This window comes from Bufo bufo, chromosome 1 (assembly GCF_905171765.1).
Source record: "Bufo bufo chromosome 1, aBufBuf1.1, whole genome shotgun sequence".
NCBI classification, from domain to species: Eukaryota; Metazoa; Chordata; class Amphibia; order Anura; family Bufonidae; genus Bufo; species Bufo bufo.
This window is the reverse complement of record NC_053389.1, coordinates 766,364,276-766,385,382: the sequence shown is the minus strand read 5'-3', so window position 1 is coordinate 766,385,382 and position 21,107 is coordinate 766,364,276. Positions and strand designations below refer to the sequence as shown.

Here is a 21,107-nt window from a genome sequence, read left to right as displayed (position 1 = left end):
ACCTTCTGGCCTTCCAGGCCAGCTGTTAGGAATGTGCAAACTCCTATCAGGAAGTTGTCACGGTATGAGCATTGTACTATACGAACAGCTGTAGCCCACACATCTTGCAACTTGAGTCACAGATGACTATATTGCCCGTCTTTACGTTCCCTAAACCCTAGTGCTAGACAACGAATGGTTACATAAACAGGTGACCATGTAATAAAGCTGTATACCTGTACAGAACAATCCGTATCTACTCACCTCTAGCACTTTGTTCTTCTGCGGTTCATTGACTTTGCCTGCAAGGCAGCAGTGGGACAATGCATTGTGGATGATAAATTTGTTTGATTTTGCACTGGGTTCTTTGTACAGACGGGGCCCTGGAAATGCAAAGAGAATAATTTAGGAAAATACCTTGTAAGAAATGTGAATATACCTCCTTCTCATCACAGCTAGACATTTTCTGAATAACGTTAATACTCTACACAGTCTAGTTACATTAATATGACCACTTTTGACATCTGCAGCATGTAGCTCATGAAGTTATTGCCTTGAGCTGGGCTGGTGGGTATATAAGATGTGTGATCAGCTGCCTGCACACATATCCCTTGTTGTTGTCAACATATGTAAAAGGGGCAATTTATCAGAGTTGCAAAAAGGGATGATTATTGGCTTTCGGGCCAAGGATGGCTGCCTGAAAATGCACTGTTCTCGTACTGTAACGTGACAGGACAAATGGCACCTTTGTGAATAAGCATCATGGAAACTGCAGAGCACCACATGCCATTGATGTGAGAGATGATTGTTGGCTACAAAGTTACACAAGGATGGACCAACACGCTACAGTAGAGCATGTCCCCACCAAAATGAACCAGGGTGCTACCAGACGTGTCTCTAAAACAGACAGGTAGTGACTGCACCTCTGCTAACGAAGTTGCATTGGCAGAAAAGACTTCAATTTTTGCAGCAGTACCAGAATTGGATCTCCACTGATTGGCAAAAGTTTGCCTTCTCTGATGTTTTCTGCTTCATCGAATGGACAGACGTTGGCATGTCAGATGAGAAACAACCATTACAGGAAGAACACAATCTGGTGGTGGCAGCGCTATGGTCTGGCACTCAACCTATTTGGGTACGAATCCATCCTTGCTGATCACGTACACTCATACATGCCAATTGTCTACCCTGGGGCAATGAGCTCTTTCAGCAAGACAATGAGACATGTCACATGGCTAGAAATATCCAACATTGGTTTAAAGAGCATAACCAAGACTTCCAAGTGCTACCCTGGCCCCCTAATTCCACAGACTTGAACCCAATTGAGCATCTGTGGGACCATCTTAAATGTAATGTTTGCTCTATTGATCCTCCCCCAGCAGCTGTGGAATGCATGATACCTGTGACAATCTACCAGGACCTTACCGAGTCACCCACAGCCCATCTACCTACTAGCTGTTCTGAATACGGTTGTTACTCTGAATATTAGCTGCTGGTCAGAATAAGGTGACTTGACTGTATTTGAAGAGCTGGATAAACCATGATCAATCATGAAGTCAGGATGACGAGCATTACAGCATGTGAAGAAGTAGATTACCTGTATACTCTGGGATGGAGGCTGGAGATGATGCAGTAGAACCAGTGTCCCAGTCCTTGTCTCCATTCTGCGCGAAGAGAGACCGGTTGGGAGACACTAGTCCAGAAGGGGAGTCGGCTCTGAAAGGAACAGGACCAAAAGAAAGGAAATTTATTAATATTAAGGAAATTCTCTGACAAGTATCAGTGCTTATAGTCTACATGGTTTAAACTTCCCAAGGCCCCTGATCCCTAGGGAACCCTCAAAGGCCAAACCCTTAGAATAGTTTCACACAGTTTTTTGGATGAAGTTTTGAGGCAGATTTTCCTCCAGGTTTTTCAGCCGAAGCTAAAAGTTGATCCAGCAGGAAGGAGAAGTGTAAATCCTTTCTTTAGGATTTCCAAGTGCTTTCTAATCCACTTCTGGCTCTGGCTGAAAAACCTGCAGGAAAATTTGCCTCATAACTTCCTGTAAAAACCCTGTGTGAACCTACCCTTTAGGAAAAACCCAAACCTAGACCCTGAGGAACTTTACCATCAACAACTTTGCTGCCCTAGGTTCCGTGGGACTTTATCCCTTTACTATTTAGGTGGTATATCTTAGGAACTGAATTACTTTATTAAAGTATCCCATTAGTATCTGTCATGGGGATATGAAATATGTTATGTGGGCTCTATATAGTGGCATTATTTGGACACGGTGTGGAAATATTTAGGCACTGTATGGCAGTATTCTTTGGCCTCTGAAGGACTGTATTGTGAGGGCCTAGGATTGAAGTATTATTTATTAGATGCAAATATTCAGATTTAAACAACTGTCTATATAACCCCTAAAAAACTGTCCAGTCACTAACATTCCTGAACCTAAAAAAATGTGTGATTTTTTTTTTATGCCCAACGTCTCTTCTGTACAGCTGACCTATGATTGCAGGGACAAGCTAAGTTTTAAGCGGCTGTTCTTGTGTAATTTCCCAATACAGGTGTATGGAGCTATACGTACCATTAAGGAAATAAAGGTGTTGTATTATAGGTGCACTGTGACTAGTGCCCTTGAAGGGATAGTCATTTGTCTGGCATTTAAAGTAATTACCCTGTGGGCACCGTTACAAAATTTAAACTATTTTATGGTCACCGATATGTTGGCTGGAACAGTAGCTGGTATTGTTATGGTGTCTCCATAATGCAATTTCTAAGGAGAGATTAAGCCTTTACCTTGGTGATCGAGGTGACTTTCTAAATGTTCCTCCACCATTGTCATTTCCCACAGTAGAGAGGGACATGGTGGACTGAGAATAGACTTTACTTAGTTTAGAGCCTAAAAAAAAAAATTCTAATGAGAATACTTCACATTAAAGTGCTGTGGAATCTCATCCTCCACGGTTGCCACAATCTTACCTAACAGTCCTCTCATGGGACTTCGGGAAATTACAGAGTCGTCATGGAAAACTGTCTTGGGGCGCTGTTTTTTAACAGCTCGAACGGTCATAGGCTTTTGCCGAAGGACTTTATCCAGATCTTCCATAATCTTCAGCTGCTGTCGACGCTGGTGCTCTTGCCTGGTGAAGTCCCCTCGACGCTGCACTGTTTCTTCCTCCTTGCGCTGTTGCTCCTCCTGCTGTTGCGGTGGACTGGAAAAAGTTATTAAAATAGAGGTTAGCAAGACACTACAATGGAAGGCCATAATTGCCCCATGCCAGCATGTGGTGCTCTGCATTCAGGGCTAACCAACTTCATTTCCAAAATGGTGTTCATAGAATTTTGTTTCCCCGACAGTCTAAGGGGCTTACCGGTCATTAAAAATACTATTACTAATAGCAATAATGTAATATCCAGTGGGTCTACAGAGGCTTAGTGGTTGATGCATTTATTCATGGGTGGTCTATACAGGTAAAAATTAGGATGCAGAAGTCACACGGAGGTCATCTATGTGCATTTTACATCCGTATGTCCGTTCCGTAAATGATAGAACATGTCCTAGACGACACAGGGACCGCTTCTGTATTTTACGGATCTGCAGTTTGCAGACAGCAAAATGCTTACAATCGTGTGCATAAAGCCTTAATGGTAAACATGCTTAGTGAAAGGGGTTGCTGTCAGCAGGCCTCATTTTCTAAAGCAGTGAAGGGGTTAATACTTGCATCCCAGGTAATCTGTTTAAAGGGTATATGTCAATATCCCTGGTGGTCTTAAGGTTCACTTCTAACAGGAAGCTGAAGATTCCTTATCCATTCCTGATATTCGAGACAGAGCAGTGAATAAGGAGGACTGTAAGGCTGTGTCTTTGTTAAATAATATGCGATTGGTATTGAATATAAAGGATTTATTACACCACACACTGACACCATCTATAGTGATGCACAAGGGGGCGATGGGAGGTCTGTATGGGAACGTCAAGACCTATATTTGAAGTCTCCATATATGACGATGTAGAAGTACATACATTAGTAAGACACGCCTGTATCTATGGTATAAATGACTGACAGAGACAAACAAGGGGGTGGTCGTCTTACTCGAAGGCCTCTTTCACACTTGCGTTGTTGGGATCCGGCGTGCACTTCCGTTGCCGGAGGTGCCCGCCGGATCCGGAAAAACGCAAGTGTACTGAAAGCATTTGAAGACGGATCCGTCTTCAAAATGCTTTCAGTGTTACTATGGCACCCAGGACGCTATTAAAGTCCTGGTTGCCATAGTAGGAGCGGGGAGCGGGGGAGCGGTATACTTACAGTCCGTGCGGCTCCCGGGGCGCTCCAGAATGACGTCAGAGCGCCCCATGCGCATGGATGACGTGATCCATGTGATCACGTGATCCATGCGCTTGGGGCACCCTGACGTCACTCTGGAGCGCCCCGGGAGCCTCACGGACGGTAAGTATACCGCTCCCCCGCTCCCCGCTACACTTTACCATGGCTGCCAGGACTTTAGCGTCCCGGCAGCCATGGTAACCACTCTGAAAAAGCGAAATGTCGGGTCCGGCAATGCGCCGAAACGACGTTTAGCTTAAGGCCGGATCCGGATCAATGCATTTCAATGGGCATTAATTCCGGATCCGGCCTTGCGGCAAGTCTTCAGGATTTTTGGCCGGAGCAAAAAGCGCAACATGCTGCGGTATTTTCTCCGGCCAAAAAACGTTCCGTTCCGGAACTGAAGACATCCTGATGCATCCTGAACGGATTTCTCTCCATTCAGAATGCATTAGGATAAAACTGATCAGGATTCTTCCGGCATAGAGCCCCGACGATGGAACTCTATGCCGGAAGAAAAGAACGCAGGTGTGAAAGAGCCCTAACTCGGTTGCGGGTTGCTGCTGAAGAAGATGGAAGACACACATGGAGCCTGAGAAGGAGGTTCCTACCCTTCAACAATGATTCTTTATGGACTTTCATATTCACATATGGACAATAGACTAAGACTTCCTAAACTGTTCTTGTAAGCAAACAACTTCTATGAAGACCGAAAATAAATTGCATTATTAATTTTTTATATAACTCTTGTTGAATCCTGGGGATGAGTTCTCCGGGTGTTCCTTCCTCCAAATAACGCATACATTATATTTGGAGAGGATTAGCAAATCAGTTTTATATTTTTCATATACATTTATTACAGTCTTAAGAGGTGCACAGTTGTCTCATAAGCACTCTACCCAATCTCTAGGGCAGGCATCCTCAAACTGCGGCCATACAGCTGTTGTAAAACTACAACTCCCACAATGCCCTGCTGTAGGCTGATTGGGCATGCTGGGAGTTGTAGTTTTGCAACAGCTGGAGGGCCGCAGATTAAGGATGCCTGCTCTAGGGAGACAGCTTACAAGAGGTATGGGGCCATAATGTTTTCTGATATAATTCCACCCAAACAGACTGAAGCGTCAACCCTGCCCTTACCTGGCCTCCTCTTTCTTTTCTTTTTCCTCCTCTTGCCATTGTTTTCTTTTCCGTGCTTCCTCTACCCTCTTCTGCTGCTTCTCCAGCAGAGCTGCCCTCCTTTGTGCCATCTCATCCTCTGTCCGTTCCTCACCCTGGCGACACATAAAAAAATAATTTACATCAATTCATTTACTTCATCTCTAGAAAGCATTTTCAAAAAGTCAACCAGGAGTCGCAAAAAGGATGCTCGGTAATAATGTGTGTGTGTGTGTGTGTGTTTAAATGTCTCACCTTAAAGAAGAATCCAACTCCTCTCTGCAGTCCTCCTTCCTCCCCTGGAGTTCCTTCTAATGAGTCCATTCCATCTACTTCCCCATCTTCTCTCGGCTGCAATTCTGATAATGGGATCTCAATCAAACTACTCCGTTTTGTCTCTTTATCTTCTTCAGCCAATGACCCGACTCCGCTGCTCTGAGGAACCACTGAAGCCACAGGGCGCGAGTTCCCATGGACCTCATAATTTGGCACAGTTTCCTCATCTTCATATTCTTCATCTGTGAAATGGATAGAGGACCGTGTCTGGACAGAAACTTTGCTGGGGGAAAATTTACGTAAGTGAGGTAGGGTGTCCACATTATGCGGAGCGAGGAGTACTCTGTTAAGAGGTGGAATCTTAAGCTCAACAGGACGAGTATTTTTGGGACTCTTAGGTGCAACTGGTTGTACCTGTAGTGATCTTCTAGTGTTGGGCTGTGGAGATTTTGGAGCCATACGTGAAGGCGACTGTGAAGGAGATGCTGGGGAGGAACGAGGCATTTGGATCTCCCTGGTAAGTCTAATGGGGGGTGATGACTTTGGCCGATGGGCTGGAGGTGAGGACTTTGGAGCTGGTATAACCCAAGCTTTACTTTCTTTCTTCATCATCTTATCCTGTTGGTCTGACAGCCTTTTCATGTCAGACTGCAGAGACGACAGTGCAGTATTCAGTTTAGCTACTGCGCGGTTGTACTCGCCAAGGTTATCCTCCAGCCCTGCTTTGGTCACTTCTGGGGAAAAGCTAACTTGTTTCTCACTACGATTTTTCACAGATGCATCAGGTGTCCTTCCATTATTTTTCTCTTCTCCTTCACTTAATGTCTTAAGTTTTTCATCTTCACTTTCTTTAGGAAGCCCTTCATCTGGGGATAACTTCAAATCGTCCAGTCCTTCATCTCCATCTTCTTCTCCTTCTCTCCTTTTTAACTGGAGGAAGGCACTCTTTCCAAGACGTTGTCGATGCTTCGCAAATATAGCTTCTATTCTTTTTTTCTGGGCCTCAATAGCCCTTCTTTTCTCTTCAAGCCTAGCGCCAAGCTGGTTCATCTCAGAGTTCAAGGCTGGGCTCTTAACTGGAGATTCCTCAGCTTTTTGTGCCCATGTGGTTGTATTAGGAGAATTATTAGGTACTGAGGATGGGGAACCATCTGGGTTAACTTTGGCATCAAGTTTCTTCTTGCGTTCAGCAAAACTTGTCATCTTTGCACCAGACCCAGCAGAAGAATCAGCCTGGGAGCTGAGTGAGCTTCTACTGGATTCTTGAGTTTGTCTGGTCTCCTCTGCATCAGAATCCAAGCTATTATCTCGCAGGACAGAGTCATCATCTCTCGAGAGCCTTCTAGAACCATCATGAGTCCTGTAAACACCCAAGTTTGGGACAGGTTCTTCTTCCACCTTGGATGGCTTAGATTCCTCTGGTGAGTGAAGATAGAAACCATCTGGTGCTCCCTCTGGTAGAAGCCTGGTTTCAGAACTGTGGATGATTTGCAGAGCTTCCTCAATTGTTGGGAGATCTGTCTGTGTTCCTTGTCCTCCACCTGGTTTCTCCTGAACCTGCAGGTCATTGGTTCCCTTCCCAGTTAATGGGACTTTTTTGAAGGTGCGGGGTTGCATCGGAAATTCTGCTGCATCCTCAGTAGGGGTATACGTAGCTCTTGTAACACAGTTTGGTGAGGATGGAGCGTAGACTGGAGCAGTTAGGCTGTCTGAGCTAACAGAGCGAAGAATGTTTACAGGGTTCCCCATTACTATGTCAACATCACTGTCAAGCCCAAATGGTATACTAAAGGAGACTGCTTGAGACAGAGGATGACTATAACAAAAAAGAAAATAAAAGTGAAAACAAAGAACCCACAAGTTACATATACTCCTGCTCTTGAACAATATACCAACACACCTTAATGGGTTTTTCGTCCACGTCTTTGCAAACCCATCCATGTGGGACATTGATGACGAGTGAGGCAACGATCCTACAAGACAAGGAAAACCATAACCTAAAATAGCCATGTTTGAATTGCTTCGTATGTGACAAATGGTTGCAGGAAAGTCAGATTTACCTGTGGTTCCTGGTTTGAAGGTAAATATTGGAGAACCCCTGAGAAGAGAGGACACTGTGTGAATCAGGTTGTAAGAAATAAAAAGGAAAAAAAAATAAAAAAATCAGGGTGCAAAATCTGAAAAGAGAAACTATTGAATCCTGCAACCAAACAAATTTTTGGAACCTCACTGTAATAACACTAGGGAAGACCATTCCTTACTGTAGGATGAGTTGGAAGCCTCATAATAAAGCTGTCAATGTACACCTACCCCCCACTGTATGCACTTGAAGGTGTTGTACTCTCGTTCCCGGGCTGCAAATCTAAAAATGGACACCACAAACAGGTCAAAACACTAAGACAATTAAATAATATGAATATAAAGTTTTATCTTAATTGGTTTATCTGTTTTGGGTGATGAATGGTGTCTATACTTACCTTTGGGTTGCACAAAGTCGGGTTTGGCTACTTCAAAACAGTAGTACAGGTCTGCTAATAGTGAAAGGAGATTTACCTGATGGACAAGAGCAGAAGAAAGAAGAAACCATTAAATATCATATTATACAGACCCAACCTCCAGCAATACATGGTGGGAGAAAAGTCTCACCCTCAAGGCAGTGGGCACATACAGGAGGTCCTCCAGGGAAAGTGGGCAAGATGGTGGCAGATGGTTGGCATAGAAGTCTCTCAGGAGCTGCAAGTTGTAGAGACTGTCAGCTACTGACATTGTATCCTTCAAACAGACATCTGAAAAATAAAAATTTAAATGACTAGGGATACTGAAAATGACATTGAGTCATGATGAACTATGATTGAGAGGCAGCCTGATTAAGCAGGAACCTCCCTCAATGCTTCATCTGCAATAAGAGACCAGTCAATCAACTAATTGGAGGGTGTCAGGAGGCAATTGTTCTTTGCTTTATGACATATTTGTGCATGTCTGCTTGCTCTGGGATTTTGCAGCAAGTGTTACCCACTAGCAAAAAGGTGTTTTAATATGAGTATGTTTAGTGTCCCCCTAAATAAATGCTAAAGTGAAATATTTATAGTTTTAAAAGAACTTTAGACATCGTTTTTTGCTGTACCAATACTTTTTCAAGTTACCTCTTCTGTCTGCCAGTTAGCAAGATCAGAGGGAGCAGAACTGCCAGATCAGACTACACCTAGGGCTTGTTTGTAGTCTGAAACCATGGAGCTATGCAAATAAAAATTTTAATAAAGCTCCACTAGAAAATGCCATAAGATTACAATCAGTGGGGGCCCAACCTCTGTGACTTCAGCTGATTTGAGGTTCCTTTGGCTTTTTTTCCCCTTGCTCCTGTACAAAAATTAATAAGGCTGGGTTCACACGGGCGTGACGGATTTGTACAGGATGCGTCCCGAGTAGGTACGCAATTGCAGTCAGTTTTGCGTTCCGTTCAGTTTTTATCACGCGGGTGCAATGTGTTTTGCACGCGCGTGATAAAAAAATTAATGTGGTACCCAGACCCGAACTTCTTCACAGAAGTTCAGGTTTGGGTTAGGTGTTGTGTAGATTGTATTGGTTATAAGGGAAAATAATAGCATTCTGAATACAGAATGCTAAGTAAAATAGGGCTGGAGGGGTTAAAAAAAATAAAAAAATAACGTAACTCGCCTTAATCCACTTGTTCGCGCAGCCGGCATCTCTTCCGTCTTCATCTGTGAGGAAAAGGACCTGTGAGGACGTCACTGCGGTCATCACAGGTCCTTTTCCTCACAGATGAAGACAGCAGAGATGCCGGCTGCGTGAACAAGTGGATTAAGGTGAGTTAAATTATTTGTAAAAAATGTTTTAACCCCTCCAGCCCTATTTTACTTAGCATTCTTTATTCAGAATGCTATTATTTTCCCTTATAACCATGCTATAAGGGAAAATAATAATGATCGGGTCCCCATCCCGATCGTCTCCTAGCAACCGTGCGTGAAAATCGCACCGCATCCGCAATTTTCACGCAGCCCCATTCACTTCTATGGGGCCAGTGTTGCGTGTAAAATGCACAATATAGAGCATGCTGCAATTTTCACGCAACGCACAAGTGGTGCGTGAAAATCACCGCTCATGTGCACAGCCCCATAGAAATTAATGGGTCCGGATTCAGTGCGGGTGCAATGCGTTCACCTCATGCATTGTACCCGCGCGGAAATCTCACCCGTGTGAACCCACTCTAAGGCCCCTCTCACACGGGCGAGATTTCTGCGCGGGTGCAATGCGTGAGGGGAACGCATTGCACCCGCACTGAATCCAGACCCATTCATTTCTATGGGGCTGTGCACATGAGCGTTGGTTTTCATGCATTACTTGTGCGTTGCATGAAAATCACAGCATGTTCAATATTCAGCGTTTTTCACGCAACGCAGGCCCCATAGAAGTGAATGGGGCTGCGTGATAATCGCAAGCATCCGCAAGCAAGTGCGGAAGTGGTGCGATTTTCATGCACGGTTGCTAAAAGACGATCAGGATGGAGACCCGATCATTATTATTTTCCCTTATAACATGGTTATAGGGGAAAATAATAGCATTCTTAATACAGAATTCTTAGTAAAAATAGGGCTGGAGGGGTTAAAAAAATAAATAAATAATAATTTAACTCCCCTTAATCCACTTGTTCGCGCAGCCGGCATCTCTTCTGTCTTCATCTGTGAGGAAAAGGACCTGCGAGGACGTCACTGTGCTCATCACATGGTCCGCCACATGGTCCGTTCGGGTTTGGTGTTGTGTAGACTATTATTTTTCCTTATAACATGGTGATGGACCATGTGATGAGCGCAGTGACGTCATCAAAGGTCCTATTCCTCAAAGAAGACAGAAGAGAAGCCAGGCTGCGTGAACAAGTGGAGGGGAGTTTAATTATTTTTTTTTTTTTTTAAACCCCTCCAGCCCCATTTTACTAAGCATTCTGTATTAAGAATGCTATTATTTTCCCTTATAACCATGTTATAAGGGAAAATAATACAGTCTACACAACACCTAACCCAAACCCGAACTTCTGTGAAGAAGTCCGGGTTTGGGTACCAAACAAGCCGATTTTTCTCACGCTTGTGCAAAACGCATTACAATGTTTTGCAAGTGCGCATGTTCCCGCAACGCACCCGCATTATTTTCCGCAACGCCCGTGTGAAACCAGCCTAAGAGTATCACTATGAAGGGAAAAACATAACTAGTGCTGCGGCCCCCTCATCAGTGGCTTTCAGTAGTCTAGCATCCTAGTGATATTCCATCACTTCAGATAGTGGGGGAAAACCCTGTTATGGTGGGCTCAGACATGGATTTCTTTAACATTTTTGTATCTTTTTCAGTTTTGGTGTGTTTTTTTATTTTGCTGGTGTATTTTAAGCATTTTTTTTGTCAACAAATGCCAGGGCCAGATGTTCCATGGAAGTTCATGGAAAATATTAAACACAGGACAAGCAGGCGTTTTTATTTTGTTCGTTTTTTTGTGTCAATGTGCAGTGCATTCTGGCATATTTAATGGTGGCTTTGCATGGCATTTTTGTTTCCCAATGCTTCCCCCCCCCCCAGCCCCCCTCCTCCCCCAGCCCCCCTCCTCCCCCCATACAGCTCTACTGAGGACACATACTTTAATCTAAAAGGCAGGCATAAAAATATGCCATTAAAAGATTCCAGGCACTAAAACACCTCAAAAACATTACAAAAAAGTGCAGATCAAGTCATGTGTTTTTTAAAGCTTTTTGGCCCAGAAAATCCAATCAGAGACAAACTGTGGGTTAAGGAACTCTTAGGCCTCTTTCACACAGGCGTCGCGTGTGAGGGCCGGATAGAATGCGGGGGTGTCGCAGGGAAAATGCGCAATTTTTCAGCGCGAGTGCAAAGCGTTTTAATGCGTTTTGCACGCGCGTGAGAAAGATCGGCATGTTTGGTACCCAGACCCGAAACCGGACTTCTTCACAGAAGTTCGGGTTTGGGTTAGGTGTTGTGTAGATTTTATTATTTTCCCATATGATATGGTTATAAGGGAAAATAATAGCATTCTTAATACAGAATGCCAAGTAAATTAGGGATGGAGGGGTTAAAAAAAATATAAAAAAAAATATTAAACTTACCTTATCTACTTGTTTGCGCAGCCCGGCTTCTCTCCTTTCTTCTTCTTTGATGACCTGGGAGGAAAAGGACCTTTGGTGACGTCACTGCGCTCATCACATGGTCCATCACCATGGTGATGGATCATGTGATGGACCATATGATGAGCGCAGTCACGTCACCAAAAGGTCCTTTTCTCCCAGGTCCTCAAAGAAGAAAGAGAAGAGAAGCCGGGCTGCGCGAACAAGTGGATGAGGGGAGTTTAATTAAATTTTATTTTTTTAACCCCTCCATCCCTAATTAACTTTATTAAGAATTCTATTATTTTCCCTTATAACCATGTCACCTAGAAACCATGCATGAAAATCGCACCGCATCCGCACTTGCTTGCGATTTTCACGCAGCCCTATTCACTTCTATGGGGCCTGCATTGCGTGAAAAACACACAACATAGAGCATGCTGCGATTTTCACGCAACGCACAAGTGATGCGTGAAAATCACTACTCATGTGCACAGCCCCATAGAAATGAATGGGTCCGGATTCAGTGCGGGTGCAATGCGTTCACCTCAAGCATTGCACCCGCGCGCAAAACTCGCCGGTGTGAAAGAGGCCTTAGGGTCATTATATGGAGATTGTGATCTAGAAGGCAGCCTAAGGTATGCAACAAGTCAAAAGTTGACATTCTGCAATATTAGCTCTTGTGGAATATCTCTCAAGTGCAGAGGTCAAACACTTGACAGGTAAAGACAGCTATGCGCTATGCAGTCACAGGCTTGGTGTTTTCATACTTATTTCCATCCTCTATTACCCTTTCAAACAAATGCTTTTTACATACACTTAACCAGCAGGGGGTGCCATGAGGATGAGAGCTCAGAACCCTGTAGCATTGTGAAGGCACTTCTGGGCTAACACATATGCTACAACTCATGAGGATATACAATAAGCGAAGCAAAAGTGTACTATACTACACCAACTATTTCTTTTTTCCGGTTCCGAGAAAGGGGTGTAACATGTACCAAACACTCATGCTACTCACCCTGCAGTCTGAGCTCAGCTGGGCAGTAATAGTGAATCATGGCAGCCAGGGCACTCCCATTAGACAAGTCTCTCAAGGATGATACGGATGTAAAGCATGGGGTCTGTCTGGATAGAGCTTTGTCTTTCCGATACCGGATCTAGGGGGGAAATTGGGAAGGAAGAGAAATTAGTATTAGCAGTGTACACTGACCAAGCATGGCTGACTGCTACACGGTGCATAGGGTCTAAGCGTGTAATATCTACTAAACACATAGGTAGCAGCTACTGGTGTTGTTTGGCAGTCAGTTAGCCCTCGCCAGTGTTGTACAGGTGCCGATTCTATATGAGGCTTTACCAGCAGCAACCTACAGCATTGAGTGCAGGGTGTGGATGTGAGAGCCTGTTCTATTACAAGCCCCACAGTGTGTGTGTGCTCGACAAAGTCATCATCGCTTTTAACTATATTACAGGCCGGCGTGTGAAGAAGACATGCAGCCACTACAGGGGTGTGTGCACAAAACCATTACACAGTCAGCAAGCTGCATAAAAGAAAATATAGAAGAAAAATGTATACATAACAGCATACAAAACCCACGAGAATTTGTTTTGTTAAAAAGGGGTTAATGACACATTCACTAAAATAATAGAAACATTCAATTCACCAACTCTGGATTTCTTCCTCTTACGGCTTGTTTGTACAGAGGTGACAATGAGACACTTATATCCTGGAGAACATTGTGAGGGACACAGAGCTGGTTCATCCGGCCTTACAAGAATGTCACCAAAAAAAACTGCCTTGACAGGAACAAAACCAAAATCCTATAGTTGGCCACTAAGGGTCAAACTGGTCCACAAGAGGATCCACCAAGGGGCCTAGGCTCTAAAGTCCAGCAAAAGACTCCATGTTCTGCATACATAGATCAAAATTAGGTCCTCAAAATTATTTCTTCTAGTGGGAACAAGGAACCCCAGTTCAACAAACTAATGTCTATGGTGGAGCAAGAGAGCCCAATGGGGTGTATATATATATATATAACCTTTTATACCATTTTAGGTCTCCTGTTGCGTAATTCCGCATCTTGGCTTAACCATGGTATAGATGGCCTTTATCTAACATGCATTAATATTACACAGCTGAAAGCACATTATGGCTAGTTGCTGTAACTTTAGTGCAGTCTTCTACTCTCCACTGCTGTCCATATTCAGCTTGAACCTATAGCTTTGCCAAGAACTGGCCATACATGAGGTGTTGATGATGCCATCTGCTGCCAATAATCAGAAGCTCTTAACATATGATTATTTCCTGAAATTCAGGAAAATCAGTTTGATGAGAAAAGGGATGGATGGCGTTAGTTTGTTGTATTCAACCTCCATTTAGGATCTCAAGAGAACAGAATAAGAGGGATCCAAAATGGGCATCTGTCTCACCAACTAGGTCCATCAATGGTAATGAGATATTTACATTAATAGGCCCAATATTACATGAGTGTCTTTGTGCTATCCATGCGTAATAATGAGTCAGATTATTGTGGAAATTGGCCAGCATTCTTGATAGCTACGGCCATAGCAGGTCACCAGATGGCCTGATCCTGGGATCACTCAAGAACGTTCCAAACAAAGGAGGAGATGACATACTGAGACAAGGCAAGGACAATTATCCAATTTTTGTTAGATGTCTATATTAACAAGACAGGAACTGCAGAGAAGTCCCTTAGATGCTGGCTTCAGTTTCAGAAGCCATGGCTAAAGCTGTGGCCCCAAAGACAATATTTAGACAAGGAATTTTTTCCTTCAAGGTTCATTATTTCACACTTAAAACTTAAACTAAAATGTGCCATTGCTTTAACCATTTTTTCCAGTCTACCTAATCTCCAGATAGCTTCAAACCAAACCAAAGAAATTAGAGGGGTTACTTGAAGCTCTTGGGTCTCTACTATGTGCCATCTAGGTTACTGGGGTTCCCCCTATGTAACATAGGCACCTTTGGGCCCCTCAGGCTCAAAGACCTGGGTACAGCTGCTACTTCTGTACACCCTAAAAAGAAAATACCATATAAACTGAGATACACATTTCTATTCTCAGGCGCAAAACCAAAAGCAGCCACTAAGTGTCCTCTCACCACTATTGATATTCTCCATATTTTCTGATATATTATTATTTTTTAACTATGTAATGCAAGAGGAAAAAATACAGATTTGATCAAAAAGAAAAAAATAAATATATACAAAAAATATGCTTATACCAAACAAAAATGGAACTTTGAACTGTTGGAAATGAGGGCGTGCACAATACGTTACCACAGGAGGCTTATTCCCAGACTCCTTTAAACAAAAAGCGATGGCATGCTAAACGCAACGGAAAAGAGCAACGGAGAAAGTCAGGGCAGCTTCATATCAGAGGGAATGACAGAGACAGAGAGGCTGAGCAGTCGGGCCTACAGCAGAAGTGTCCTTTTCATAGCCAGCGACAAGACTTGGCTGGAGGGTAGTAATATGTAGTTCAATGGAGAAGGAGGAGGCAAATTGGCCACCAGTCAGATGGTACATCAGACAAACATTGATAAGTAGCACTTTAAACGCAGTTTTCTACATTCTGACAGTTATAGAAAACGTCATAGGACCAAAAAATATCAACACTTAAAGCCCAATCCCACTCAATCATGTTCGAAGGCAGTTAAAGGCCAATAAGCCACTTTGTCCAATGTCACATTGCCAGGTATGAGGTGTTGTGGAGTTGCGTTAGATGTCTCAGTGACCTCCTGTGGTCGCGGGTGAATAGAAAAAAAAAAAAAAAAAAGTTTTAGGCCACTTTCACACGAGCGAGTTTTCCACGCATAGCACCCGCACTGAATCCTGACCCATTCATTTCAATGGGTCTGTGTACATGAGTGGTTTTTTTCACTCATCAGTTCTGCGTTGCGTGAGAATCATCTTTCAGGCAGCCCTGGCCATATAGAAGTGAATGGGGCCTCAATAAAAAACGCATTGCATCCAGATGGAATCTGGGTGCAGTCCGGGTGCAATGCGTTTTTTTACTGATGGTTGCTAGATGTTGTTTGTAAACCTCCAGTTATTTTTTTTTACGCGTGTGAAAAACGCATCAAAACGGATTGCACCGTGCGGAAAAAAAAAAACGGAACAACTGAATGCAATCGCAGACAAAACTGACTGAACTTGCTTGCAAAATGGTGCAAGTTTCACTGAACGCATCCTGACACAATCCGTATCGCTTGTGTGAAAGAGGCCTAATTTGGTAAAAAAATTATCAACTTTGACATGTCAATTGCAGAAAAATTACTGATGACCTCAATAATTCCCTCATGTCACATGCAAACACAGAGACAGCTCAAGCAGCTGCACACTGAGGACCCCACCCAGCAACACCTCAGATCTTATCTTACTGGATTCCTGTAAATATTAAAATGAGTAGAAGGCGCGGGAACACCTACATTTTCCTACGTTGGGTGTGATCAGGATTTACTGGTATATGCGGCCAATTGTCAAACATGGTTTTTAGAGCAAAAGCATATTGTTCGGCGCAAAATGGAGAAGCCACATCCAACTGAAGTGGAGCCTTTGAAGATATAGTGCAATAAATGGACTAGAAGATCCAAAACCAGCCCTGTCCTACATAAATGTTCAATACTATTCTTCAAGGTCAATGAACAAGTTAAATGCTTTTTATGATATGCTCTCACACATTTAACATCATGAGCCATAGCTTCTAAATATTCTAGATCATCTTGAAGAGTGCAAAGAACATTTGAGAAAAAGGCCATGACTACCGCAAGGCCTGAAGATCACCTAAAGCAGGGCTCCCTTCTGGATTCTGTAGGTGCCCTCATGTATTCATGGTCTCAGGGCTCCGCATAGCTGTCCTGGCATAAGATATCCATCATAGATGACTTCTACTAGACAATTATTATAGGAATTATAGGAAGAGCAATGCATCATCGAGAAGTCTCTAATAGGAAGCTCATATGTACATTTTTGGAGGAAACGGCAAGATGGCTTGATGCAGACAAGAATTTATAGGCTGAGGGGCACTGCTGTATAAGCTCAGATGCGGATGGCACTGCTTTATGGACACTCAAAATGGGGATTCTTCACAAGGTAGTGCCAGGCCGTGCCTGTAATAACTGATTTATTAGGCATGTACACCCTTGCCAAGAACTGATATACACATATCTCCATGATCATCCTTGGAAATGTACTATGACCTGGTGGCCACTGAATTCAGTGGACAAACTTGTAATATGTGGCTGTGATAAGTTCTCCAGGGTGAGAACTGCTTTTAGCAGAAGCTCTCCACTCTGGCTAAATGAGGGGGTTGCAAGGTAGGGACCTCCCCTGTAATAGGGCATATAGAGGCTAACCTGCAAAATGAGCAAATTAGCCCCACAATTTTCATGTCATTTGTAATAGTGATCTCGTCATATGGAGTAGAAGAGCAATTTGGGCCCCAAGCTTGACTGCAACCTTTTCTCTACATGCAAGTCCACCCCTGAGGACATTTGGACAGTGGTTACCATAAGGACCACAACTAGAAAATGTTTAAGAAAGCCATCTCCAAGAATACGAACAGATATTAATTTTGACAAAAGAAATATGCCTTTTAGACAAGTGTTATTCAAAATAATTACACACCAGGAAATATTGATAAGGAAAAAGACAGGACATTGCTGCGCTAAACCCTTAAAACTGCACCAGCACTCTCACAAAAACAAGGTAAAAAAATTAAAAACATGCAACTGAAGGGTTAACCCTGCCCAAGTCAATTCATAAGCTCTTGCATCATCCCCTCTTAGCCCATGGTTTTAAGACTAAAATTTAAAAAAAGAATTTGGAAGCTAATTATTCCAAAAATTTTATAGTTCAAGTATTTTCAGTCTAGGGCCTAGGAGGTGCAAAGGATTCTGGGATAGCAGCACTATTGTGGTAAAAAAAAAGAAGAAGCCATAAATGGGGAAAAAAAATTATAGGTAGACATACAGACACATAAGCAAATGAATAATACGGGTGATATTAAGTGACCAATTTATAGTAAAAATAATGTGAAAATATTACTAGTACAGACAAAAAATGCACAAAAAATACCCAAAAATTTAATGAAGATAAAGTGAGTTTAAAATAACCATAGACATATAAAAACCAAAGAACGTAATAATATATCACATATCCCACAAGCCTTTGCTATTAATGCAGATCAAGCAGCATCACACATGCATTTTTTGGTTATGAAAACTGAACGGAAAATGGCGTTGACTAGTAGGGGTTGGGGTATGGTACGCCAAAACAAGACGCATAACTGGCACATAGGAAATAAAGGGTCCGGAAACAAGAAAAGCCACTTACAGGGACCAGCTTCCAGTACCAGCGGGAGGGGCACTGGAGAGAAAGAGAAAAATATGGAGGGATGGAGTAACAGAGAAACATATAGGACAGAAGAAATAGGGGGCATTGTAGAAAAGAAAAATAAGGGGGCATTTAAGATATACCCGTCAAGTACACACTACGGAGATATCCATTTTGTCCCAACGCTCAATGATATTTGTAAGTGGATAATCTACGTTGACATGTAGACTACATCAGTCAACAAAATGGCCGTAGTGTGTAGGCAAGGGGTGCAGATTTAAAAAAGGAGGGAAGCCTAATGCATAGAAGTATTGGGAATGGAATATTCTTAGCTGCACAAAATGAGAGAAACAGAATGAGACGGTGGGATCAAGGAGAAAGACAGAAGTTGAGATGAGGTGGGGCGAAGACAGAAGAAGTAGAACGCCCTCTTGACATGGGATGAGGTGGGCCGGCGAGGGTAGACTAGTGTGAGAAGAGAGTCAGAGAAAAGAGAGAAATATGTAACTGAGTTGATCAAGTTTAGATCAAGAAAAAGAGGAGAGGTAAAATGTAAGGAGACAGACCAGGAGACAAGAAGCATCAAGCATATCCTATAATACATACTGTCCACTGTTTTCAGAGATCTATATAGAACCAGAGAAATTACAGAAATTAGCTTTATCTTGAATTTGGAGAGGAACATATCACATAGGCTAGAATGAGTATAGGTTCTTTATAAACAGAAGGGTCATCTAGAAAAGTTGGCCAGGTATCACAATAGGAGGATGAACTCTACAGGTGGAACAGGTTAAGTAGAAACTCTAAAGCTGATCATATAGTTTTACACTACTTACCCCAGCCTGGTTTGGACCCTCTGGGGCTGAGAGCTGCTTCTGACCTTGTTCCCTTTCGGCTTCTTCCAGCAACTGGCGATTTATCTAGAGACACACATGTAAAACATGAGTTCCACCAAGACAAGCTTCATCTGTAGACCAAAGCTGTTCAGTTCTAGAGCAAATTTGAGCTTGGTAAAGTAAGAACATGCCTAAACAATAACCTCAAGTGTTGATGGCCAATACACTTTGATAAAATCTGCCATAGTTTTCTATTTCTCTTTTAACTAGATGATTGAAAGGGACAATCGATGATGCACTACAAAAAGTTGGTAGGTAGCCCCCTTCCACCATTTACAATCTCACTTCACAGCAAACTAAGCACTTACTAAATTTATTAACTTACCTTGTCAACCCAAGAAAGCAACTTAATCTCCAAGCCTCCCAATCCAGGCTCCTCGGTGGAAGGAAGAGACTCTGCGCAGTGACTTAAACATACAATCATCATAGAATCAATCACAGCGAGATGGGCAGCCTGGAAAATAGAAAAGGGAAGGTTGGATGTAAGAAACCAAAATTTACCAAAGTACTTCAGGTGAACACTAGAGAGTCAAGTTTTCCAAACCACTTCCTTAAAAGCCCTACTTGTGGCTCTCTAGTTGGTCTTGGCAATGGCAGTAATGACACCAGGGATGTCATAGCATTGATAAAATTTGCCATAAGGGTTGAAAAGATGTTTCTCTAAGTAGATGCCAGGTTCTGTCAGTAGACCTTGGGTCACCATAAAAATAAATGGAATTTGGAACAACAGGCAACCATACGGCCACCAGGTAACCAATTAAACAGGTTTGGAGATATCTGATCCACCTAGATATATTTTTGCAGACCTAGGTCTAGAAAGAAAAATGCATGGAATCTGATGCTAAGGGACCTCTCTTTACATTTTAGGGACTTCAATAATTCCTCTCAAAACACAGGACCTGAGTTTTGACCAGAAGGAACCCAACCACGTGCCCACTTTATGCCAGTTCCAGTTTTATTTGGAATCCCTTCCTTGTTTAGACCCAAGCTTTACCATTTCGGTTTCCGAACGGTCACTATTATTTTTCAAAACCTGGACAACCCACCTTGAAGATCTCAATTGACTGATTTTTATAGCTAGAGACAATGGATGACATCATCACTCAATACCCCATAATTTCAATGCAGGGATTCCAATTCTTAGTCATCACTAAAGAAACCTTTCAATATTACGGTATGTTCCTCATTAACCAGAGAGCAGTATTACTATAATACATCTCTATTTGGTTACACGTGCTACATTCACATGAGTCTGTTTGAAAATAGTCCAGCAAATTGCAGGGGAGAGTGTAATACTATATAATCACGTCAGAATTTGCGTATAGGCCTAATAGGCCCGGGCCTGCACCGACAGAACACTGGTGGCAGTATTAGATCACTTTGTTTACAAGCATGCCAGTATAAAATCATCATCATTATTATGTTTATCCTATCATACAAATGGTGTAATTGTTAGAGGGAAGATTCACCCTCTGTGATCCTTCATGGATATTAAGGATTTGCATGAGGACCTTCTTCTCCATGGCCTTTTCTATCCATCTGACTGAAGCTGCCCATATAACATAGCTGTCGGCAGAATGCCCATTTGCATCTTAATGTGCAGCAAAGGGATGAAAGATAAGTGTGTGGAAATCCATCATTTGCAGTAGGGGGGCAGTTTGGGACACCCCCTTTTACATTAAATATTTGGCAGGCTTCACCCGTTTATATCCAATGTGTATGTGCACCGTAAAACGCTGTGGAAGATCCTGAGAGAAACGGTCAGAATCTGGCAACACAAAGAGGGATCCCTACTGGTTTGGATGGAACTTAGCTGCTTGGTCTACAGTGCAGCCAAAGCCAGTGTATGGTCAACCTTTGAAGTAATAGACTAGTGTGCACACAGAGTACATCAGCTGTCCGTACTGACGAGGTTGCCACATAAGGCCTGCCACTCATGCCTTGCGGCCGTCAGAGAGCGGCATTCTTTGAGCGCTGCACGGCGGTATTGACATTTAGGCTACTTTCACACTA

At 42.9% G+C, this 21,107-nt stretch overlaps 1 protein-coding gene across 1 annotated transcript in view; it reads right to left on the bottom strand.

Annotated features, from left to right (window-relative positions):
- CAMSAP3 (calmodulin regulated spectrin associated protein family member 3) overlaps positions 1-21,107 on the bottom strand; it is an 82,030-nt gene that overhangs the window by 918 nt on the left and 60,005 nt on the right. The window contains exons 3-16 of the mRNA XM_040414732.1: positions 19,420-19,548; positions 19,035-19,118; positions 12,864-13,002; positions 8,373-8,512; positions 8,204-8,279; positions 8,037-8,088; positions 7,787-7,824; positions 7,627-7,699; positions 5,706-7,542; positions 5,433-5,566; positions 2,950-3,182; positions 2,767-2,869; positions 1,577-1,695; positions 244-362 (exon numbers count right to left, since the gene is read on the bottom strand). Coding sequence (XP_040270666.1) covers positions 244-362; positions 1,577-1,695; positions 2,767-2,869; positions 2,950-3,182; positions 5,433-5,566; positions 5,706-7,542; positions 7,627-7,699; positions 7,787-7,824; positions 8,037-8,088; positions 8,204-8,279; positions 8,373-8,512; positions 12,864-13,002; positions 19,035-19,118; positions 19,420-19,548 — 3,276 coding nt within the window. The remainder of the gene's footprint in view (positions 1-243; positions 363-1,576; positions 1,696-2,766; positions 2,870-2,949; positions 3,183-5,432; positions 5,567-5,705; positions 7,543-7,626; positions 7,700-7,786; positions 7,825-8,036; positions 8,089-8,203; positions 8,280-8,372; positions 8,513-12,863; positions 13,003-19,034; positions 19,119-19,419; positions 19,549-21,107) is intronic.